General features: G+C 40.8%; 1 protein-coding gene across 2 annotated transcripts in view; it reads left to right on the forward strand.

Moving 5' to 3' along the window:
• The window catches only part of itpr3 (inositol 1,4,5-trisphosphate receptor, type 3), a 274,637-nt gene that overhangs the window by 81,549 nt on the left and 167,248 nt on the right, over positions 1 to 25,840 (forward strand). For both annotated transcript variants that reach the window (XM_043716798.1, XM_043716799.1), the window contains exon 4: positions 4,006 to 4,092. In XM_043716798.1, coding sequence (XP_043572733.1) covers positions 4,006 to 4,092 — 87 coding nt within the window. The remainder of the gene's footprint in view (positions 1 to 4,005; positions 4,093 to 25,840) is intronic.

Consider the following 25,840-nt stretch of genomic DNA (forward strand, 5'->3'; position numbering starts at 1 on the left):
AGTTCATCTGCCTTCCCTGTTAGGCCTCTTGCATTGAAATAAATGCAGTTTAATTTATCAGTCCTACCTTGTTCTCTGCTTTGTCCCTACCCGCCCTGACTGTTTGACTCGTTTCTTTTCTCAAACATTCCAGTTTCAGATTGATCTCTTTCCTCCCTATTTCCCTGGGTCCCACACCCCCACCTTACTAGTTTAAATCCCCCCAAGCAGCTCTAGCAAATCTCTCTGCCAATTCAGGTGCAATCCATCCTTCCTGTACAGGTGACTTCTACCCCTGAGATTCCAATGATCCAAAAATATGAATCCTTCTCCTGTATACCAGTTCCTCAGCCTCCCATTCATCTGCTCTGTCTTCCTATTGCTACCCTCACTAGCTCATAGCACTGGGAGTAATCCAAATATTACTACCCTCATGGATCTCCTTTTTAAATTCTTGCCTAACTTTTTTTATTCTCCCTCCAGAATCTCATCCTTTCCCCTTCCTATGTCATTGGTTCCAATGTGTACAATGACTTCCTGCTGGTCCCTCTGCCCTTTGAGAACATTCTGCACCCTCTCCCAGACATCCTTGATCCTGGTACCAGGGAGGCAACACACCATTCTGATTTTTCGCTGCTGGCCACAGAAACATCTGTGCCTCTGACTAGGAAGTCACTGAAGTGTTTTGCGTGAAGGTGGGGCTGGAAGGTCATCCATGGGTCCTTCTTCCTGGTTCTTAGTTCAGCAGAGGTGAGAAAGCATCAGGTCGTAGCAAGAACCCACCTTATTTTACAGGCCTCCCATCTCCTTCCTCATTTATGGCAGGTTGGACGAAGGTCTCCTAAGTGTTGATGGTCAAGGAAGGCACACACTCGCACATGCACACATGGACACCTCGCACTGCTTGGGAGGTTATCAGAACAGCTACTGTGGATCCAATTGGTCTAAAACAGTGTGGTGCTGGAAAAGCACAACCAAATAGGCAGCATCCAAGGACTCTGATCTGCCACGTGTTTTGATTCTAATCTCCAACATCTGCAGTCCTCACTTTCTCCTGGACCTGATTTGGTGCCAACAGCACTGTTTTTTAGTCCTGTTCTGGCTGGACTGGAGTCAGAGCCTGCCTCCTTGCCTTACCTGTGATGTCAATTGCTCTGCTGTAGATTACATGTTCCCTCAGCCAGACAACTGAAGAAGCATCTATGTTGACTAAAGCATATGAAAGTTTGCAGGTTGCAGTTTGATTCTTTTCAGAGTGATTTCAGAGTCAACCACAGATTTCCTTCCCTAAACCTCATTACCAAATCAGATGGGCTTTTCCAAGAATCAAGTATTTTAATGTTCACAATTAATGAGACTGACATTTCCTTCCAGCTTTATGAATTCATTGAATTTAAATACCATTCTTTGCCTGGAATTCCCTAGCAGCATTATGGTGGTCCTTCCACGACTTGGACAACAATAACTCAAGAAAGAGGCTCACCATCATTTTCTTAAGGACAATCAGGAGTAGGTGACAGCCCTTGCCATTTAAGCTGATTTTTCATAATAACTATATGTAGAATTAACAGAGGCCAGGAGAAGATGATACATCCTCTCTACTTTAAAGGTCTTATAAAACTTTTTCTTAGTTTTTCTCATTTCTTAGTTTGATGATTCATAATAGTTGGTCCATTGCAATAATTTATTTTAGATATATTTAGTTTAATAAATAATAGTTCTTCTCCTATGATACTGTGTTTAGAATAGCCACAAATACAGCTCATAATTGATCCGAGAACAGAAAAATATTGGCTGGGCTTTATTATCCAGAAATAGAAAAACCATTTGTGAGGTGATTGAAGCACTTAATATGGTAAGGTTGGAAGTTTAACACTTATGCTTACCTCTGACTGTAAGAACAGTGTATCAAGCTTGTTTAGTTTGTTCAAGGAATGGCAAATAATCAACAAATGAGAAACTGCATGCTTATGGTTTGCATCTGTTGTTGCATCCCTGTAACTGGTGGTACCGAGGCAGTAATATCAGTGACAGCTTTTCTGTTTACCGCTGTAAACCTTACAGGAACAATGATATGGTTTCATGAAAATGAAGTTGTCAGTTTCTGGCAATAGTTTTGAAATGTTTTTGATTTTAGTTTCTGAAATTATTATGAACTGATGAAGGTCATTTAATTGGGTGGTGGACTCAGCTTTACTAAAGGAGGTTGGTCTTGCTTTTGTGGGTTATTTGGCAAGTCAAGTTTCCTTTCACTTTACCTCAGTTGTTTTCCTATCTAAGAATCTTTGTTCATCAAACAGAGAGCTTTCTGATTTTTGTCATGAATTTTGTATACATGACATATTCTGAGACAGCTTTGTAATACTGTTTTTGGGACACAGATTACATTACTGCATTGCTGTTTATGAAGAGTCACAAGTAATTTGCAAAGATGCACCTTTAACCATAGTTGAAGAATGTCCATGTGTCTGCTATAATTAGCTGGGCAAATCCAATCCCTCTTGCCTACTGGGTTCAAATGAAACAATCTAATGAAAATTGTGCATGGTACAATTTAACCATTTTGATTCAGGAATGTTTAAACAGTTTCCCTTTAAAATAGTTTTCTACGACATGATTTAGAGATAAGACATTTAATAAATCTGAGATTTCAGACAAAGTTTGATTCTGGCAGTCCAAAATTAAGCATGCCTTTACCAAATCACAGAATGTGTAAGCATTGAATTCTGTCGCAACACTGAAACTTATCCAATGATTTCATACCCACTCTATCAATTGCTGTTGTGATCAGGAAAGTAATTAAGAAATTTTTGTTTTATTTTGTGTTGATGTGAATAAGTTTTATAAGACCTTTAAAGTAGAGAGGATGTATCATCTCCTCCTGGCCTCTGTTAATTCTACATATAGCTATTATGAAAAATCAGCTTAAATGGCAAGGGCTGACAAGCTTAAGTGCTTGTCAACAAAAGTTGAAATGTAGCAAGTACATGCATTACGTACACACTCCGAGGATAAGCAGGTTCTTGCCCTAATGACAGCGTGTTTGGGTATTCTCATGCGAAAGACCGTTGTTCTCTGAGTAGCTAGTCAGTGCTCTTGAGTCATTGGTGTTGTTTGAAAAATTTGAGGAAAAATTGTTTCAGATCTAGGCTAGCAGTGGAATGCTTCATGTTCATTTTGTTATGAAAATGTGGGTGTACTGTACCTTTAAGAGAGTTAAAAGCTAGCAGAACTACCAGACAGTACCAAGTGCTCTGAATAAGATACAAGGTAACATGTAGTCCAGCAGCTAGCATAGCTGGTTGCTTGAAGACAAAAATGAATTCAAATTTAGCCAATTAGTTTAAATTATATCCCCAAAAAACCCAAACTCCAATCAAGTTTGAATTTAGTATATTGACAATATTAAAGCCAATGACACAATCTGATGCTTTGGGGGTAAAAAGCAGGAAAAATTGAACAGTTGAGGGAGAACTGCCAAAAGACCAACAAATGTAGGCTGCTGGTCAGAACTCTCTGAAAGGTATCTATGTAGACAAGGAGTTTGCACAGAGAAAAACAACAACACACACCTGGAGAGCAAATTTGCAAAGAGAAAATTCGACAACTATAGAGTCATAGAGTCATAGCAATGTACAGTTGGCTGTACAGCTGCACAGATGTACTGCTGGCTGGCTTTGAAATTTGAATTTTTCAGTAAATCTTAATCGGGGTTTTATCGGACGAGTATTATAGAAGGGAAAGTAAAAGATAGGTTAGAGGAAGAAGTTGTAAATAGTTGTTCGTTAATTATTCTCAGTTATAATTTAAGTAATAAAGTTGTTAATTTTTACTTTAAATAGTTCTTGGCCTCTTGGATTTTCAGAGGGATAAATCTTTACTGTGTTGCTGGTTTAAATTAAGCATGAGGGTTTACACTGTAACTTTACCGTTTCAACAGAATGTTATAAATCTCTGGATGTCTCATTGATAGTAAGGAAAAGATGTTGCAATAACTTCATTTTCACCTCAATTTTCTTTTCACAGCATGCAGCTGAGCTGGAACAGAAGCAGAATGAAACGGAAAACAAAAAAGTACATGGAGAGGTGATAAAGTATGGCAGTGTAGTGCAGGTATGTGCCTTCTATAATAACACATTACAGTTACATTGCGCTTTTGCTTGAGAAAACATCCTTAGACATGAAGAGAATAAATGAATGATGAACAAAAAGTAGGGCCTTGGGGAAGCATATCAAAGCAGTGTCTTTTAAAGAAGGACAAAGGAAGAGTGGAATGTGTTAAGGCAGAGGCTTTTTGTGGAGCAAATAACTAAATGAGGAGATGAGATGTTTATAGCGGTTAAAAATGGGAGGCGGGTTGGGAAATAACTTGGGTTATTGAGCTTGAGAGACACAAAGACAAGAATCAATGTTTCATTAGCAGGTGAGTGAAGACAGGAGCAAATGCAAACTTTGTAACCTCTGTCCTCGCAAACCTGAGATTTTCTATGCTCCTCCAGTTCTGACCTCTTGAGCATTCTGCATTGTAATCCATGCACTATGGGTTATGTACCTTAAGCTACCTGAGTCCTTAGCTATGGAATTCTCTTCCTAAACCTCTTTACCTCTCTTTCTTTAAAATGCTGATTGAAATCTTTGATCAAGTTTTTGCCATATGTCCTAATTTCATTTTTTTTTTACAGTTTGCTGTGAAAGTTTGCTTTACAAACTTTCTGACAAGCATCTTTGGACATTGTGTTCAAGGCACTATATAAATGCAAATTTGATGTTCTTGAATTTGTTTGTTCTTTTGTAGCTATTAGTGAAATATCTGAGGTTGATATTGAATAAAATGGTGGCAATTGTAATCAGAGATGTGTCTCTGTAAGCATTTAATACCAAATTCTCCCACTTGTTGTTTGAACAGGATTCAATTTGCCAAAATGTTTCCGCATTTCAAACATATTTCAGGGTGTTTTAATTCTTAATGTTTTACACTGTTATTGATTATGAATCTAAACTGACATGTTTAGAATAATTCTCAATTCCTGAATGAGTGTGGCTGTCAACTGAAAATGTATGTTTGAGAAATGATGTTTATGTGTTACTTTTGCTCAATTTCAGCGTTGACTAATCCACCTTCTTGGCCTAATTTATGCTTCATGCAATTTTTCCCATTTGTGTCAAAATTAATGTGTGATATGCTCAACACTGACTGACTCCTGTCTTTCGGCCATAACAAGTTACAGTCAGCTGCATATTACAACCTTTTGAAATGCATACCGGTTTACACAATGATAATTATGTAGTGTTGGTAGCAAATCCTACCAAATGATACATGTCAAAGCAACTTCTATATAATAATACTTTTAAAAGCAATACAATTGCACTCAATTAATCATAAATATTCTGTACCCCTTTTCATTTTACTTAAAACTGGTGTTTTGGTGGTTACTGTTGCTGGTTTATTATACCACATTAAATATTTAGTTTGTTGTTCTAAAACTCAATCTGTTGCCTTAGTCCTAAATAGAGTAGAGAACAAGTGCTTTGGAGAATTGTTCTAATTTGAGAGCAGAGGGTTGATGGGAGTGGTCAAAGTTGTCAGTGGTGGGGAGAATAATGCCCTCATGCTAATCATTAATTGTTAAGCGATGCACATTAGATCAGTTATGACTTTGAAGCCATTCATGGTTCTGGTGTTATGGTTGGCAGATGTTATGGTTCATGAAGATATCGAGAACTTTAAAGAAAGAAACTTGAATCTTCAAGCTGAAAGTGAACTTTCACGTGTACATGGTGAGAAGTGAAAGTTGACAGAATGATATGGCAAGATGTTATATTTAAAGACTCTTAATGTAACAAACAGACTAACACCATCGCTGACTAAATATTCTTTTGTCAGCAACTTCCACTTTGAATTACAATCAGAACTTTGGCTTTTTAATTCTAACAAAACCAATAAACCCACTTCACATGTATACGCAATACTGTCCCTTTAGTAGTCTTTCAATTTTCCCTGAACCAGTCCAAAGTGATTTTTAGCTCCTGAGAGTTACTGCCATTCTTATCTTTTCCCAGTCTGATAACTTTTAATTCTAAACTGTCTTCCACAGTTTTCCAGATAATTCTCCCTTTCGCACAAATTAAATGAATCCTCCAGCTTTATTTCAAATTCTCACAAAGTTGATCCTTTGACTCCAAGGGTGTGTCTGAATGTTTCAGGAATACCTTAGGAACCCTTTGCTTTACAAAGCTCAACTCTGCAGTAATGACTGTCACATTGGCTTTGTATGCTGGTAGAAAGACTAAAATTCCTTAAGACCCCCAAGTTTGTTTTATCTTGGAAGTAAATGGACAGTTTAAAGCATAATTGTTTACAACTTGATATTCTGAATACCTTTTTGAGATCTTGAAGACTAACAGGCTAACTAAGGTAAATACAAATGTTGCTGCCATTGTCTGTAAGTATGAACACCTCATACCTTCCTTCCAGAAAACGGACCCTTCCTCTCTTCAATATTTAATGTCCATGTCACAAAGGCCTGTTGCTATGCAGACCTCAGAACAAGTCATATAACTCCATGTTATCCTCGATTGATGACACGGCCCCCAAAAATAACAACATCATAAAGCTCATATTTATAACAGTAGTATGCCAGAATATTTATTTGAACCCCTTAAGTTTCAGTTCCTATCACTAACTGAAACTTATAAGATAGAGAATATCAAAGTTTCTTTCTTGTTTCATCGGGCAATGGAGAATCCTGAGCATCTACTGGTCTGCACAGTTGTTAACACACTCAGTGACTAAGAATATATTTGACACTGTTATCCAGGTATATGAAGGACACATGAGTTTGGAATAGGATTACCTATTTCAAAGAATAGAGACTTGCGTTAGTTCCAATGCAACTTTATTACACTGCAAATCTTGGGGAGTGACAGTGGTTGCAAAATAAGAGCTTTTACTTCTAGCACTGTTGCGAGAGTGATTTACAGTGGCACTAGTTTACATGAAAATTTTCCATATTAAATGTGCACAGGAATTCACAATTGAACTTCATATGCATAAGATTAATATATGTATGTAGCAACAGTCTCTACATACAGAGGAACATATGAAGACGGAACATGAGGAGGCCATTCAGCCCTTTGAGCTTGCTCTGACATTCGATGAGATTGTGACTGATCTGATTTTAATCTCAACTCTACAGTCCTGTATATTCCTGAGAATTCTTCAATTCCTTGATAATCAAGAATCTATTGACCTCTGCTTTAAATATAATTAAAGATTCTATATCCACTGCCTTTTGAGGAAAGGAATTTTAAAGATTCACAACACTCTGATGGAAAAATATTTCTTCATCTCTTTCTTAAATAGATGGCTCCTTATTTTTAAACTAAAACTCCGAGTTCTGCATTCTCCCACAGGATGAATTATTCTTTCCACAACCACCTGGTCAAGTCCTTTCAGGATTTTATATGTTTTAATTGTATAAACTGACTTTTCTAAACTCGAGAGAATACAGGCTTAGCCTGTCAAGCCTTTCCTCATAAGGCAATCTGCTTATTCCAGGCATTTGTCCATTAAAGCTTCCGTTAACTGCTTTCAATATATTAAAATCCTTCCATGAGTATATCTTCTATCCATGCCAATATGTTGCCACCTACACCAGGGACTTTTATTTTCTGCAAATTCTTTTAATTAGTAAATGCCTTCTGGAAATCTGAACACAATACATCCACTGGTACCCCTTTATCTACAGTGCAAGTTACTAATTCAACGTTCCAATCTTGGGCATCATGGTGGCTCAGTGGTTAGTACTCCTATCTCATAGTGCCAGGGGCGTGGTTCAACTCCAGTCTCAGATGACAGCCTTTATGGAGTTTGCAAACCCTCCCTGTGTCTGTGCGAGTTTTCTCCGGATGCGCCCGTTTCCTCCCATGGTCCAAAGATGTGCTGGTTAAGTGGAGTTGCCATGTTAAATTGCCCATAGTGTCCAGGGATGTGTAGGCTAGGTGGATTAACCATGTAAATGGTCATAGGAGGTGGGTCTGGGTAGAATGCTCTTTGGAGGATCACAGTGAGCTTGAGTGGCCTGCTTTCACACGGCAGGGGCTCTATGGTTCTCTGAATAATTTAGTTATACATGATTTCCTTTTGACTCTGTCTAATTTACTTGAACTTATAACATGCCCTGTTATAACATCTTTACTAGCTTCTAACATTTTCCCTATGACAGATGTTAAGCTAATTAGCTTGTAGTTTCCTGGTTTGTGCATCCCTCCCTTTTGAATTTTCCAATCTCAAGGAACCTTCCCCACATATAATGAGTTTTGGAAAATTAAAACCAATGCATCAACTATTTCATTGACTGCCCCTTTTTAAGACCTTGGGATGAAATGCTTTGTGACCTGGGGATTTGTCAACTTGCAGTTACAACAATTTACTCAGTACTACTTCCCTGGTGATTGTAATTTGCTTGAACACCTCCATCCTTTTCAATACCTGATTTACAACTATTTTTGGATATTATGTGTATCCACTCTAGCGAAGATTGACATATAATAACTGTTCAATTCATCTGCTATCTCTTTATCCTCTGAATACCCCAGACTCAGATGCAGGCATGTTATTCAAAAACTTCTTGAAAATATTTTGACTTAATTAAGTTTGTGTGGATAGTTTTTATTACTATGAATTGCAATTTACAACCTTGCCACAAAATATATGTCATGGGCTCTTGTGAAGTCTATGTTAAACTAAAATAAATAACTGCCACAAGAACTTGCTATTGTAGTTGACTATGCATTCTGGGTAGTTTTATTCTCCTAAAATATCTCAACAATCAGCAGGTGAGATCAAGTTCAGCAACGCATTTGTAGGGCCCTTACTTCCTGCATTCAACATCACAATAAAGGGAAATGTTTATCCAGATGTAAAATGTACTTGCTTGTGTTGAGTAATGCAAGCACAGCTAACTTCAGGAAATTTATTCAAGATGATAGGTGCATTTTCACCTCATGAAAATAAGCTTTTGACACGCGTGTAATAGACTTTGTGACAATTGTTTTGTCTAAATTCATTGTTGTAATTCCTCCAAATTATTGATGGAAGGAACTATTCTTTGAGACCCAGGAATTGCAAAATTGTTCGAATTTGATTGTAGTTCCTTTCATTAAAGACAGCTATCTGAATGATTCTCAGAAACAAATTACAAGTATTACAAAGTATTACAAATACTTGTAATTCTCAAATGCATGTTCAAATGAAGTGACCTTGTACATTTAGCCAGCCATTTCCTCAAAACATGTAAACGAAAGCAGCAGCTACTGAGATGAAGCACCATCAGATATTTTTGATTCACTACCTTTGAAGGAAAGCATTTGCATTGGCAAAATGTCAGACTTAAACCACAAGGGTCTATTTATAATTGCAGTTTAGTATGTTGTACTCAGTCAATGTGAATGAGCTCATGTTATTTTTGCAGATGACTTGTAATGCAACTATTGTTTACAAGTAGTAGAACTACTGAATAACTATCCATTATTGTGAAATTTACTTTTTCATTTACATAATTGCAAACAGGAAAGCTGCCTCCTGTATATGGGCAGTGAAGAGTGACTTTGGCTGTGTTTGAGGATTAATTAGGATAAATGCCAACAACATTCAGAGCTGTTACTGTACATAATGTCCTCAAATTGATTGGTAATGCCTTTTGACCTCAGTGTACACTCTTCAAAAGCATAAAGAACAAGGCTGCAGAACGTAAGAAGAGGAAGTATTGACTAACATGCTAAAGATAATAAAGTATGCAGTCAGATGCTTGCTCTAGTTTTCTGCTTCCTTCTTCTTTTAAGTCTCCTCCTTCCTATTTCACTAAATGGTTCCAAATCTTAATGGCTCCAGTTCAATCGAAAGTGCATTGTCCAAGTGATCAGTCATTATCTGAGTTTAGGCCAAGGGATGGTTCTTTTCCCACAGACCCACTAATGTGATTGTTGAAACTATGGACGATCTTGGAGAAACACTATAACTGGACAGAGTGTCAGGTAACATATCTCCAGGCAGCATTCCCCTAATCTTGCTTCTTCCAATCAGAAACCATGAAGCATTTCCTGTTGAATCTTTTCTAAAGCTATGTTTGTCGTCCACCTCCTTCTCACAACTAATTGCACCAACTATCCTCCAATAGTTACACCTCAAGTGCTTGTTTCCAGGCAACTCTACTTGAGTCTACTCTCATTTGTAAAATGAACTTGAGAACAAACTCCATTTAGCTCCACACACACATTGCTGGGAGACAGACAGCTTCATCCAGATATTTAACATCTTTATGAATGTGAGGATATTAATTCAAGCAACCACAGTCCATCAGTAATTCTTATACTTCGAAAAGATGTTGTGAAACTTGAAAGGGTTCAGAAAAGATTTACAAAGGATATTGGAGAATTAAGCTAAAGGGAGAGGTTGAATAGGCTAGGGCTGTTTTCCCTGGACCATTGGAAGCTGAGGGATGACCTTATAGAGATTTGTAAAATCATGAGGGGCATGGATAAGATAAATAAACAAAGTCTTTTCCCTGAGGTGGGTGAGTCCAGAACTAGAGGGCATAGGTTTAGCGTGAGAGAGGAAAGATATAAAAGAGACCTAAGGGGCAACTTTTTCATGCAGAGTGTGGTATGTGTATGGAATGAGCTGCCAGAGGAAGTAGTGGAGACTAGTACAATTGCAACATTTAAAAAGCATCTGGATGGGTATATGAATAGGAAGGGTTTGGAGGGATATGGGTCAGATGCTGGCAGGTGGGACTAGATTGGGTTGGGATATCTGGTCGACATGGGCGAGTTGGACTGAAGGGCCTATTTCCGTGCTGTAGATTTCTATGACTCTATGTGTATGTACAAACAAAGTAGTTTCTTACATCAGTAGTTTCATACAATTAATTTTGAGGCCTTTCAGCTACGTTCAACCAAAACATTTGCCAGAAAGCCTGTTGCAAGTGTATTTATAGAATGCCATTAGCATGAGGATTTTCAGAAAGGTGAAAATGCACTTATTCTCTTGAAGTAGATTTTTTAGGTTAGCAGTGCTTCCATTATTCCCTCTTCTGGTTAACCAAAGAACTTTTAAATTTAGATAAAACATTTTTCATTATTTTGACATTGAGAGTTCTTTTCAGGAAGTAAAGGTATTACATATCCTCACTGAACTTGATCTTACCTTCTGATAGCTTTGCTATTTTGGGAAAACAAAGCTACCAGAATACATGATCAACCGGAAGAACAATTTCTTCAGGGAAATAAAGGGTCATTTATTCTGGTTTAATATAGACTGCACAAACTTACATGACATTCAGTGGAATGTCTGCCAGAATCTTGTGTTGCAACTCACAATAATAAGAACTATTCACAAATTGTTAATGAAGTAATAATCAACCCAACCAGATTCCAGCCCATCAGTCTATTTTTAGACAGCAGCAAATCATAGAAGATGTTGTTGACACTGGTTTTCTCCAACAGCTTGTTGATACTCTGTTTGAGTTCCACCAGGATCACTCAGCTCCAGACAGTCATAGCATTGCAGCAAAAAAAAATGAATTCCAGTGTTGAAGCGTAGGTGCCCTTGAGATCCAAGCATTGTTCAGGATAAAAGGTGAGGTTGCTATCGTCCCAGGATACCATAGGACTGCTCTCTCATTAGACAGAGGCAACTGGTGATAAATTCAACCTAAGGGTCACTAGACCTCAGGTGAGGGATGAGGTTGAGAAGGTGGAACCTTCCCGGTGATCACTGTGGGAAAAAGGAGACCAAGTAAAATTGAAGCCATTTTGAAACTCTATTTGTTGTAGTCATATCAAGCTTAGAGGAAGATGGTTTGGTTGATGGGAAGTCAACTATTTCAGTGCAGTGACATTGCTGCAGGATTTCCCCATCAGAGTACCTGGGCCTAATCCATCTTCAGCTGCTTTCTTCCATCAGAAGGTCAAATTGCAGATGGTGACTGATAATTGCTCTTTGTTCAGTTCCACCATATCTTCTTGTAAAAGGAAGCACTTTGTGCCTGCACACAGAATGATATGGAGAAAATACAAACTTTGATTGAAAAGTGACAAGCAGCATTGACATACAGGCCCTGGGCAATGTCTATCTTCAGTAAGAGAGAAGGGTCTTACCACCTTCCCTTAATATTTAATAGCATTATCGTGACCAAATGACCCAGCGGTAACATTGTGGAGCATCAATATTGACTAGAAATGTAATTTGACATGATACACCAAAACACATGTCTACAAAAGTAGATCAAAAGCTGAGTATTTTGTGGTGCAAATTACTCACCTCAATAATCCACATGGTCTTAATGCCACCTGTGAGCAACAAATCAAGAGTCTGATAAAATGCTTGCTACTTGTATGGATGTGTGCAACTCCAACCACACGCAACATCATCCAGATAAAGCAGCTACATAATTAGAACTCACCACTTCAGTTATTTACTCCTTCACTGTTGGAAGTCTGCTAGCTACCAACCATTCCCTGTGTCAGTCCATCCTGTCACCATCCTGATGGGGGATGCATGACTAACATCATGATTATGCCACCCAATTTAACATAATACTCTGGATTTACTCAAGTTGGCTATTGGCTCGCAAGGGTGAGTCTTCCTGCCCAGTCAGGGGCAGAAGGGTCTGGTTTAGGCCATTCAGCTCATCCACAATGTGTTATCATTGCAGGTCAGGCTTCTTTCTGGTCTCTTGTTTTGCTGTCAACTTTCCTTCTGGGATGGTGACCCGCCCCCATAAATTTCAGAGCTTGACCACATCCTGTGAATTTGGTGAGAGAGTAGTTTAGTGTTAAGAGCTACTCATTGTCTCTAACTATGCCCAGAATCTTAAAGGGGTCTGAACGACATTGGCAACAGTGAATCTTTGGCAGAATCAAGCTGATCAGGGCCATCTCAGTGTTGGGAGAAACTTGGCCCATCGTTTATACTTTTGACAAATGTCATGTTGAGTTTCTCACTAGATGGTGCTAAGTTGTCAATTAAAGGGGAATATTACCTGTTAAGTGCCTTAATGGTGAAATGTACCTCCATGATAGTCAGCATCCTATCTAACCAGACAAACGTTAAGTACGGAAAGCAGAGTGGGAACCATGCGATTGCACGACCTCCGTGTTGGACACCGGTTAGCAACAACTCAAGGCACTTTCCATGGGCACTTGCTACATGCACAACACATCTACAGACATTGATATCCAATGAATGTCAACCTGTAAGAACTCTCATGGTTCATCTCAATCCATTTATAGGACACTTCTGTATTTCAGTGCTGCACCTCAGGCTGTGCCAGCAACTATCACTACAATATGATGTGCCCAGGGGTGTGCCCCCATTTCATGGACTGGACCAGGCTGCATTTTTTAAAAATAATTCAATTGTGGGTTGTAGGTGTCATTGGCTGGCCTGTTCTGGGTTGGCCTTGAGAAGATGGTGGTGAGCTGCCTTCTTGATCCGTTGCAGTCCACATGCTGTAGGTTAATCCACAATGTCCTGAGGGAGGGAATTCCTGGATTTTTAACAAACGACAATGAAGGAACAAATATATTCCCAAGTCAGGATGGTGAGTGCCTTGGAGGGGAACTCCAGGTGGTGGCATTCCCAGATATCTGTTTCCCTTGTCTGTATGGAAGTGTTGTGGGTTTGGAAAGTGTTGCCTAATGAGCCTTGGTGAATTTCTCTAGTGCATCTTACAGAGGTTGCTGCTACTCAGCATCGGTAGAGGAGGGAGTGGATGCTTGTGGATGTGATGCCAATCAAGCACTTTGTCCTGGATGGTATCTGCTTCGAGTGTTATTGGAGCTGCACTCATCTAGGCAGGTGTTCCATCACAGTCCTGACTTGTACCTTCTCGGTCGTGGACAGGCTTTGGTGAATCAGGAGGTGAGTTATTTATTGCAGTATTCCTAGCCTCTGACCTCCTCTTGTAGCAATTGTAGTTATATAGAGTCATTGAGTCATAGAGATGTACAGCATGGAAACAGACCCTTCGGTCCATCTTGTCCATGCCAAACAGATATCCAAAATTACTCATCCCATTTGCCAGCACTTCGCCCATATCCATCTTCATATTCATAACCTTTCCTATTCATATACACATCCAGATGTCTTTTAAATGTTGTATTTGTGCAGGTTCAACCACTACCTCTGGTAGTTCATTCCATGCATGCACCACCCTCTATGTGAAAAAGTTGCCCCTTAGGCCCCTTTTAAATTATTCTCCTCTCACTTTAAACCTATGTCCTCTAGTTCTGGACTCCCCAACCCAGGGAAAAAAGACCTTGTGTATTTACCCTCTCCATGCCCCTTTTGTTTTTATAAACCTCAAGAATGGTAATAGTGGGGGAATCAGTGACGGTAACACCACTGAATGTCAAGGTGCAGTGGTTAGCTTGTTTGTTTTGTATTGCCATTTGTGTGATGTGAATGTTACTTTTCACTTGTCAGCCCAAGCCTGGACATTGCCTAAATCTTGTTGCATTTGAACATGGACTGCTTCAGTTACTGAGGAATTGCAGATGGTGTTGAATATTGTGCAATCATCAGTGAACATTCCGACTTCTGAAACAAAAACAGAAATTGTTGGAAAAGCTCGGTAGGTCTGGCAGTCTCCGTGGAGAGAAATCAGAGTTAATATTTCAGGTCCAGTGACCCTTCCTCAGAACTGAACCACTTCTGACCTTATGATGGAGGGAAAGTCATTGATGAAGCAGCTGAAGATGGTTGGGCCCAGGACACTACGCTGAGGAGCTCCTGCAGAGATGTCCTGGAGCTAAGATGACTGACCTCTAACAACCACAACCATTTTCCTAAGCGCCAGATATGACTCCAACCTGCAACCTCCACCCTGGGTAACCATTGCTAGGGTTTTGCTAGATTTGCTCAGTTTTGCTCAGGCTCCTTGATGCCACACTCATCAAAGGTGGCCTTGATGTCGCTGTCACTGTCACCTCACCTCTGGAATCTTTGGGCTGTTCGCGCACTAACGTTATGCTCACTCACTTTGATCTGACCTGGATGCTCACACCATCCCTGCTTGCATTTCCTTATGCCTTTTTGTGCTTTGCCCCCTCTGCAGGTAATAGCAGGTTCATATTACTTCTGTTAAAAATCACACAACAGGTGATAGTCCAACAGTTTTATTTGGAAACACCAGCTTTCAGAGCCCTGCTCCTTCATCAGGTGGTTGTGGAGTATAAGATTGTAAGACACAGAATTTATAGCAAAAGTTTACTGTGTGATGTAACTGAAATTATAATTTGAAAAGGACCTGGATTGTTTGTTAAGTCTCTCATCTTTTAGAATGAACATGTTGGTTTCAGTTATTTCATGTGAAAATTGCAGAACTTTTTAAAAAGTTCCCTGCTCAGTGAACTTTAACAATTGGTGTCATGTCGGCTCATTTAAGGTGTGAGCAGCCCTGTGTGAGACTGTCTGTGCCACAATGGTCAGACTGATACTCATCTAAAAAATGGATTTACAGAATCTTACATGGATTCATGCTGTGTTTGAGTAAAATAAAATGTAATTCTGCAAGACAGGTTTGTGGGGTGAACGTGTGTGTGTGTATATATATATGTAGGGACAGAGTTATGAGTGTCTGTGTGTGTGTGTATGTAGGGACAGAGTTATGAGTGTCTGTGAAAGAGTGTGTGTGAGTGTAAAGTGGTATACGTTTGTGAGAGGGTGCATGTGTGAGTGTGGGAGTATATGTGTGAGAGTATGAGAGAGTGTCTGCGTGAGTATATGGGTCTGTAAGAGTGTGTGTGTGTCTGTAGGGGTTTGTGTAGGTGTGTGTGTGTGTATGTGTGCGCGCGCGTGCGAGCTACGGCAAAGGATGAATGGACACTGCACAACAATCAACAGACAGGAATGTTCCCTCCCATCGGAGAACACTTCAGTGTTCTGGAACATTTGACTTTGGACCTTCAGGTGACCATCCTCCTTTGGGACAGGCAACAGCGAAAAGTGGCCGAGCAGAGGCTGATAGCCAAGTTCGGTACCCATGAGAATGGCCTCAACCAGGACCTTGGGTTCATGTCACACTTCAGGTGATCCCATTGCACCACACACGCACGCACACACATGCACACACACTCTCTCATACGTTCACACATACACTCCCACACTCACATATGCACCCTCTCTCAGACTTATACCCCTTTACACTCACACACGTACACACACACTCTCACACCCCTACCCCCTAGCCCCTCACACAGACAGACCCACATGCACACATACACATATAAGTTTGTGGGGTGAATTTGTACTTGCAGAATTACATTTTATTTTGCTCAAAAACTGCATGAATCCATTTAAGATTCTGCAAATCTGTTATTTAGACTAGAATCAGTCTGACCATTGTGGCACAGACAGTCTCGCGCAGGGCACCTCACACCTTAAATGCACTATCTGGGCCGACATGACACCAATTGTTAAGGTTCACTTGGGAAGGTAACTTTTAAAAAGGTTCTGCGATTTACATATGAAAGAACTGAAACCAACGTGTTCATTCTTAAAGACAAAAGACTTAACAAACATTTCAGGTCTTTTTCCATGAATAATTTCATTTACATTACACTGTAAACATTTGCTATAAATTCTGTGTCTTACAATCTCATACTCCACAACCACCTGATGAAGGAGCAGTGCTCCCAAATAAACCTGTTGGACTATAACCTAGTGTTGTGTGATTTTTAACTTTGTCCACCCCAGTCCAACACCGGCATCTCCGAATCGTATTATTTCTGTCTTGCTTTGCTGTTTATACAGAAACAAAGCCAGGACGTTTGTCATGGTGTACTGCATTCTCAGTCAAGAGAAGGGGAATAGTCTTCAGTCAGGGAGTCTTGGCGCAGTAAGGGTAGCCTCCAATATCAGCCCAGGGTGACACAGTGGCTCAGTGGTTAGCACTGCTGCCTTGTAGCACCAGGGTCACAGGTTTGATTCCAGCCTTGGGGGACTGTCCATGAGGAGTTTGCATATTTTCCCATGTCTGTGTGGGTTTCCTCCCACAGTCCAATGATGTGCTGGCCAGGTGAATTGGCTGTGCTAAATTGCCGATAATGTTAGGTGCATTAGTCACAGGGAAATGGGTCTGGGTGGATTAATCTTCGGAGGGTTGGTGTGGACTTGTTGGGCCAAGGGGTCTGTTTCTACACTGTAGGGAATCAAATCTAATCCTGTTTGCCATTCAAATGTCTCCGGTAACAGACGTGATTTCCAGGGTGACACAGTGGCTCAGTGGTTAGCACTGCTGCCTTGTAGCACCAGGGTTACAGGTTTGATTCCAGCCTTGGGGGACTGTCTGTGTGGAGTTTGCATATTTTCCCATGTCTGTGTGGGTTTCCTCCCACAGTCCAATGATGTGCTGGTCAGGTGAATTGGCCGTGCTAAATTGCCGATAATGTTAGGTGCATTAGTCAGAGGGAAATGGGTCTGGGTGGATTAATCTTGGGCCAAGGGGTCTGTTTCCACACTGTAGGGAATCAAATCTAATCCTGTTTGCCATTCAAATGTCTCCAGTAACAGACGTGATTTCTTACACTATTTTTGCTCATTACTTCACCCTTGACAACTGTTTATCACGAACATTCTGAGTAAGTTTTATCTGCTTTTGAGTGGACAGTTAAATAATAGTCTGAATAGCAGGAAAAAATCTAGGTTTAAGATAGCAAAAAAAATTAATTAATAATTACAAATGACAAACATGTGAAAACAAATTCAAATTTTTAAACACACTCAACCACCTTCATCCTAAATTCCTGTTATTTTACGAGTATTTGTGTAATTGGTGCAGATTGGGTTATTGTTGTAGTCTTTATCCATTTACACTGCATTGACATTTGTGATCGAAATGGGGCCATTTCTGTCTTACTTCACGAATGCGGTGTATATCTATGTGAAGCTGGTGCACTTTACTCAGCATGTGGTTCTGGTATAAGTGGAAAGTATAGAAGTACCAAATGTTGCATGGAAAATGAAAAGTCTGAGACCTTGCCATGATTAGGCTTTTAAAAATATTTGCTTGTAACAACTTAATCTTTTGTGCCACAGCAAATTATTCAGTTTTCTATTGGAGTCATAGAGATGTACAGCATGGAAACAGACCCTTCGGTCCAACACGTCGATGCCGACCAGATATCCCAACCCAATCTAGTCCTACCTGCCAGCACCTGGCCCATATCCCTCCAAACCCTTCCTATTCATATACCCATCCAAATACCTTTTAAATGTTGCAATTGTACCAAACTCCACCACTTCCTCTGGCAGTTCATTCCATACACTTACCACCCTCTGCGTGAAAAAGTTGCCCCTTAGGTCTCTTTTATATCTTTCTCCTTTCACCCTAAACCTATGCCCTCTAGTTCTGGACTCCCCGACCCCAGAAAAAAGACTTTGCCTATTTATCCTATTCATGCCCCTTCCAAAGTCTCTTTGTTCAGCAACACTCCCTAGGACCTTACCATTAAGTGTATAAGTCCTGCTAAGATTTGCTTTCCCAAAATGCAGCACCTCGCATTTATCTGAATTAAACTCCATCTGCCACTTCTCAGCCCATTGGCCATCTGGTCCAGATCCCGTTGTAATCTAAGGTAACCTTCTTTGCTGTCCACTAAACCTCCAATTTTGGTGTCATCTGCAAACTTACTAACTGTACCTCTTACGCTCGCATCCAAATCGTTTATGTAAATGACAAAAAGTAAAGGACCCAGCATCGATCTTTGTGGCACTCCACTGGTCACAGGCCTCCAGTCTGAAAAACAACCCTCCACTGCCACCCTCTGTCTTCTATCTTTGAGCCAGTTCTGAGTCCCAATGGTGAGTTCTCCCTGTATTCTGTGACATCTAACCTTGCTAACCAGTCTCCCATTGTGAACCTTGTCGAACGCCTTACTGAAGCCCACATAGATCTGCCCTCATCAATCCTCTTTGCTACTTCTTCAAAAAACTCATTCAAGTTTGTGAGACATAATTTCCCATGCACAAAGCCATGTTGACTATCCTTAATCAGTCCTTGCCTTTCTCAATATATGTACACCCTGTCCCTCAGGATTCCCTCCAACAACTTGCCCACCACCGTCGTCAGGCTCACTGGTCTGTAGTTCCCTGGCTTGTCCTTCCCACCCTTCTTAAACAGTGGCACCACGTTAGCCTACTCCAGTCTTCCAGCACCTCACCTGTGACTATCGATGATACAAATATCTCAGCAAGCGGCCCAGCAATCACTTCTCAAGCTTCCCACGGAGTTCTAGGGTGCATCTGATCAGGTCCTGGGTATTTATCCACCTTTATGTATTTCAAGACATCCAGCACTTCCTCCTCTGTAATACGGACATTTTGCAAGGTGTCACCATCTATTTCGCCATTTACTATATCTTCCATATCCTTTTCCACAGTAAATTTTGATGCAAAATTCTTCAGTTGCACTGAAAAAGTCCCAGACCCTTGAACTGCCGCAGACAGTTTTTTTTAAAAAAAGGGAAACTGTATGTTGGAGAAAGTGAGGACTGCAGATGCTGGAGCATACAGTCGAAGAGTGTGGCGCTGGAAAAGCACAGCTGGTCAGGCAGCATCCGAGGAGCAGGAGAATCGATGTTTCGGGCATAAGCCCTTCTTCAGGAATGAAGCTTGTGGGCCAGGGGGCTGAGAGATAAATGGGAGGGGAGTGGGGCTGGGGGAGAAGGTAGCTGGGAATGCGATAGGTAGATGAAGGTGGGGGTGAATGTGTTAGGTCGGAGAGGAGAATGGAGCAGAAGGTGGGTGGAAGATGGACAGATAGGACCATATAAGAGTTCGGTGCCAAGTTGAAAGGTTGGGATTGGGATAAGGTAGGGAGAGGGGAAATGGGGAAACTGGTGAAATCCACCTTGATCCCGTGTGGTTGGAGGGTCCCAAGGCGGAAGATGAGGCATTCTTCCTTCAGGCGTCAGGTGGTTAGGGTTTGGCGATGGAGGAGACCCATGACCTGCATGTCCTTGACAAACGACTTGCTGTTTGTCCAATATCCTGCAATCCACCAGCGTCCCTGGTGCCTAGGGCCATATCTAAAAGCCTATTGTGCACCTCTCCAAGCACACCTGTCCAAGCACTGTCAGTGTAGGGCTGCCCTGTACCAATCCTGATATCTGCGCCAGAGTTGGCAGACAGGAGGATAACAGTTGTCTGCAGTGTGGCAGGGAGTTGAAGGCCCTGCCGATGGGATGGTACAGATATGGGACTTCTCTTCTCCCAGGCCATGCAGTGGTGGAAAGAGCATGAGAACTTACCGGCCCTGGTCCGAAGTGTCACCAGGGTTAAAGAAGTCTCAGCTGTCTCGAAGAATGACCAGCATGAAAGGAAGAAAGTCAATGTGTTTCTCCACTTTGTCAGCGTAAATGCCTTAGGGGACTTAAAGTGTTCAACCACAGGGCAGTAGTGTTGGTCAGTGCTGGTGTCCCAGAGATGTTCTCTGAAATGATCTGCAAGTTGGTGTCTTGTCTCCCCATTGTAGAGGAGACCACATCGGGTGGTTTCAGAGAACATCACTGGGATACCTGCACTGACCAACTCCACCGTCCCGTGGCTGAACACTTTAAGTCCCCCTCCCACTCTGCCAAGGACATGCAAGTCGTGGGCCTCCTCCATCACCAAACCCTAACCACCCTACGCCTGGAGGAAGAACATCTCATCTTCCATCTTGGGACCCTCCAACCACATGGGATCAATGTGGATTTCACCAGTTGCCCCATTTCCCCTCCCCCATCTTATCACATTCCCAACCTTGCAAATTGGCACCACTTTCTTGAACGGTCCTACCTGTCCATCTTCCTTCCCACCTTCTGCTCCACCCTCCTCTCTGACCTATCACTTTCACCCCCACTTTCATCTACTATCACATTAATGGCTACCTTCCCCCCAGCCCCACCACCCTCCCATTTATCTCTCAGCGCCCTTGGCCCACAAGCCTCTTTCCTGAAGAAGGGCTTATGCCTGAAACATCAATTCTCTTGCTCCTCGGATACTGCCTGACCTGTTGTGCTTTTCCAGCATCACACTTTTTGAAACTGTATGTTAGTCTTCATAGCGAGAGGATTTGAGTACAGAAACAAGGATGTCTTTCCATAGGGCATTGGTGAGGCCACACCTAGAACGTTGTGTGCGGTTTTGGTCCCCTTATTTCAGGAAGGAAATTTTTGTGACAAATGGACTGCAGGAAAGATTGATCAAATTGATTCCTGGGATGACAGAACTGATGTATGAGGAGAGATTGAATCAGTTAGGACTGCATTCATTGGAGTTTAGAAAAATGGGGGGGGGTATCTCATAGAAATCTATAAAATTCTAATGAGATCGACAGGTTAAATGCAGGACAAATTCTATCAAGGTGGAGGAGCCCAGAACTAGGGATCATAGTTTAACAATAAAGCATAAACCTTTTTGAACTAAGGGGAAGGGAAATTTTGTTATCCAGAGAGTGCTGATCCAATGCCAGAGAAGGTGATTGAGGCTAAAATATTATGTGTTTTCAAGAACGAGGTATATATATCTTGTGGCTAAAGGGATCAAGGAATATGGGGGAAGATGGGATTTCGGTATTGAGCCCGATGGTTCCCCACGACCAGATTGAATGGCAGAGCAGGGTCAAGGAGTCAAATAACCTACTCCTGCTCCTATCTTCTCGATTTCAGTGTTTCTATTCTAATAGCTTGGGATTTGGCAAAGATTCAGGAGAACAGGAATGGACTGGACAGAAAGTCTGCCCCACCCTAAGACAACTTTTAAGAATTTATGGCTGCTAAATTTCAGAGAAATATTGGACATACTTTGGCTGGTTTACATGCACTCGTGTCAAATCTAGCACTTGGCTGCATCATAGGCTACATAGTTAAGATGTGTAATAATATATAGCTTCTCAGATATTCTTCCCAAAAAGTGGCATCTTATCTTTGATTAGAAAAGTGTCAATGTTAGAAATGAAATACAACTACGAGAAACTATGAATGGGTAATTTATTTTTTAAACAAGTCAGCATTGTTTTGAAATTCATACTTCTTTTGCAGGGTTAGTGACATTTCTGGATCACTTGTCTGTTCGCCCACAATGTTCTTTATATTATCTTCAATTGCTGTCTTTTTAAGTGAAAATAAGTGGGTATGCTTTCTAGAAAGATGCCTGTTTGAAACTGCATGCCATCATGTGTAGGGATACAATGTGGCTTTGTTCTGTTTACTTGTACATTCATATATTTTGGCACCAATTATGCATGAGCCAACTCTAGCATTTTGTGTTATTGTTCAAATTCCATTTGAAGTAGGTTCATAGTGAATAGGAGCTTCAATAATCAGGTCATTATTTTGTCTAAGTTGAAATGTCCATTCTTTTGCATGAACTGAATAGAGATGTTACCTTTACACATGGGCGGCATGGTGGGTCAGTGGTTAGCACTGCTGCCTCACTGCACCAGGGACCTGCATTTGATTCCACTCTCAGGTGACTCTCTGTGTGGAGTTTGCACATTCTCCCCGTATTGGCGTGGGTATCCTCTGGGTGTGCTGGTTTTCTCCCACAGTCCACAGATGTGCAGGTCAGGTGAATTGACCATGCTAAATTGCCCATAATGTTCAGGGATATGTAGGTTAGGTGCATTAGTCAGGGGTAAATGTAGTGTAATGGGTGGGTTACTCCTTGGAGGGTCGGTGTGGACTTGTTGGGCCAAATGGCATTACCACACTGTAGGGATTCCATAAAGGTGTATTTTACTTTGGAGGTTATATCAATTTCTTATTATCCAGAGCCAGAAAATTATACACTGTCAGACAACGGCATTTAGGCAAAAAGTATTGGCTAAATTTACTTACATACAATACAACAACACAACGTTATGATAATGAACATACTTGACTTTCACAAAATTTAAATTGTTCTGGAAATAATAATATACATAAGATTTTAAAGTCCTTGCCATTATTATTTAGTAGAATTACTTCTGCTGTTTTATGTCTACAGAATTCTACAATTTCCTTTCTGTCTTTATGTGGAAGTGGAATGAAGCCCTCCTATGTTTTACACAATTCTTTTGGGGGTTCAAAGGCAAGATATGGCATCCACCTTGTTAGGGGTTCCCTTCTCACTGGCAGACGCTCATAAAGTTGATCAATCTTACTTAGAGAGAAATTGAATTGATGGCAATATTTTGTTGTCTTGTTGAGTTGATTGTTCCTGACTTCTGGCCAAGGCTTTGAATATTGCACATTGAAATCCGGATTTGGTTGAAACCGGTTTGGTAATTATCAGTGAGAATCATATTTACTTACTTGGCATAATTGGTCATATTAATTCGAGGTGATGGTGTTATGTAATATGTATGTTATAGATTGTCCTTGTGCATTGCATTAAAATTTTACAACTAATTTCCTCAGCTGTCTGCTCCTCATAGGCCACAGATAAAAGATGAAATAGTTTCAGGTAATTTTTCAGATTGTTTCCAGCAGTTCTTTTGATGGTCTGCTGGTTCAGCTGCTCAGTGTCTGTATAAATTTCACTGTGGTCCTGTGTAAATCATAAAACAGGGCTTCACAGACTCAGCGTCAAGACCCCAGTTGGAGTTTCAGGTTGAGATATTGGGGTCAAGGGTCTGAGACAGGGATGGCAGATTCCTCTTCTTCTGTTCTAGTTAGCCTTTGCCCCTCCCACCACTCACCAAAGGGTTGAGACAATTTGCAAGCCTCAAAATGGTATGACAGTGGGAAATGGCTTGGGAAGCATTTTTGAAAAAAATATCCTGAATTCAAAAATTATCTATAAGTAAGAAAACAAGTACAACACAGATCCCTACACACTTTGTAGAATGTAAAGTGGAATCTTGACATTCCTCTTTACAGCTTCAATCCAATTGCAACAAAATTACACGTTCTAATCATGAAAGAAAACTATTTACATTCCCATTCAGTCTAAGAGGGTATCTCAAAACTTAATCGACCCTTGTTATGTTTAGGCAGAAAGACCTTCAATAGTGGTCTTCCCTCACTGAGCATTGGGAACAAATGCACCAACCTTTAGTGTGCCCCTTGACACATAGTGCTGGACCTTGGAATGTTCCAGTCTGCAACAATTGTTGTAGATCAACTATTTACATTTGAAGACCAATAGATTTTGTACAGACCAAAGAGCGTCTTTCACAGAGTTGTTGGTCCTCCAGCTGCAGTTGATGATTGTCTAAGTGTGCATCCTCGGGAACAGACATATAGCATAGAGTCCTGCGTCACGGGAGCTGCTGGGGACAAACGTTGACAAAAACCACTGCACCTCTCTCCGGTCCTTCTTTTCATTATAGAATCTGACTTTCATTAAAATTGGCTTCCAAGTGAAGCTAATGAGCATACAGCATTTCTGAAGGCACTTATTTATTTGATTTATTATAGTTATGTGTACCTTGGTATAGTGAAAAGCTTTGTTTTATGAGCAGTGCAGGCAAATCATAGCAGACAAGAATATACAGATCACAAGGGTGCTTAGACAGAATGAGACATACAGGTTACACTGCACAAGGGGTGCACAAAGCAAGCTCAACATTAACAAGATTAACGTTAAGGGGGCATAGCTTTAAATTAAGGGGGGGTAGGTATAGGACAGATGTTAGGGGTAGGTTCTTTACTCAGCGAGTCGTGAGTTCGTGGAATGCCCTGCCAGTAGCAGTGGTGGACTCTCCCTCATTATGGGCATTTAAGTGGGCATTGGATAGGCAAATGGAGGATAGTGGGCTAGTGTAGGTTAGGTGGGCTTTGATCGGCGCAATATTGAGGGCTGAAGGGCCTGTACTGCGCTGTATTCTTCTATGTTCTATGTTCTATGTTATTTGAAGTGAGAGAGTCCATTCATCAGTCTGGTAATGGCTGGGAAGAAGCTGTTCTTGAACCTGTCGGTGTGTGTGTTCAAGCTTCTGTATCTTCAGCTTTCCGGAAAAGGTTGCAGGAGAGGATTACTGAGGTGGAAGGGGTTTTTGATGACATTGGCAGCCTTGCCATGGCAGTGAGAATCAAAAATGGAGTCCATGGATTGGAGGTTGGCTTCTGTGATGGTCTGCACTTTGCTCACCACCTTCTGCAGTTTCTCACAATCCTGGACAGAGCAGTTACCATGCCAGGCCATTATGCACCTGGATAGTATGATTTCTATGATGCATCTGTAAACGTTGGTGAGGGTCCATATGGACATGCTAAATTTCTTCAGCGACCTGAGGAAGAAAAGACATTGTTGTGCCTTTGTGACTGAGATGAGGTAAAAAGGGAAAAATTAAAAAATGACAATAAACAAATAAGAAAGTATATTTTGGTATTAGATAAGTCAGAATTATTTAAAAAAAATGTAAGAGATTTCATATGTATGTGGAAAGCAAGGGAGTAACTAAAGTAAATGTTGGTCCCTTCTAAGTAGAGAGAAGAGAAATGAATAATGGGGAAGAAAGAAATGGCAGAGACAGTGAGCAAATATTTTGTGTTTGGCTTTATAGAAAAAGATACAAGTTTCATTCCATAAATGGATAATCACTAAGGGGATGAAAAGTGTGAGGAAGATGAGGAAATTAATAAAACAGAGAAAGAGGTATTGGAGAAATGTTTGGGTCTAAAATCTGACAAATCCTGAGAATCCAATAGCCCACTCTCTGGGGTTTAGGAAGTATTGCTGCAGCGATGTTAGATGCATTAGTTATGATTTTGCAAAATTCTGTATGTCTGGAATGGTTGCAACAGATTGGATGTTGGAAATTTTTTAAAACATTAATAAAACAAACAGAGGATTACAGGCCAGTTAGCTTAACATGAGTGTTTTGGAAAA

The sequence above is a fragment of the Chiloscyllium plagiosum genome, chromosome 26 (assembly GCF_004010195.1).
Source record: "Chiloscyllium plagiosum isolate BGI_BamShark_2017 chromosome 26, ASM401019v2, whole genome shotgun sequence".
Lineage (NCBI taxonomy): Eukaryota > Metazoa > Chordata > Chondrichthyes > Orectolobiformes > Hemiscylliidae > Chiloscyllium > Chiloscyllium plagiosum.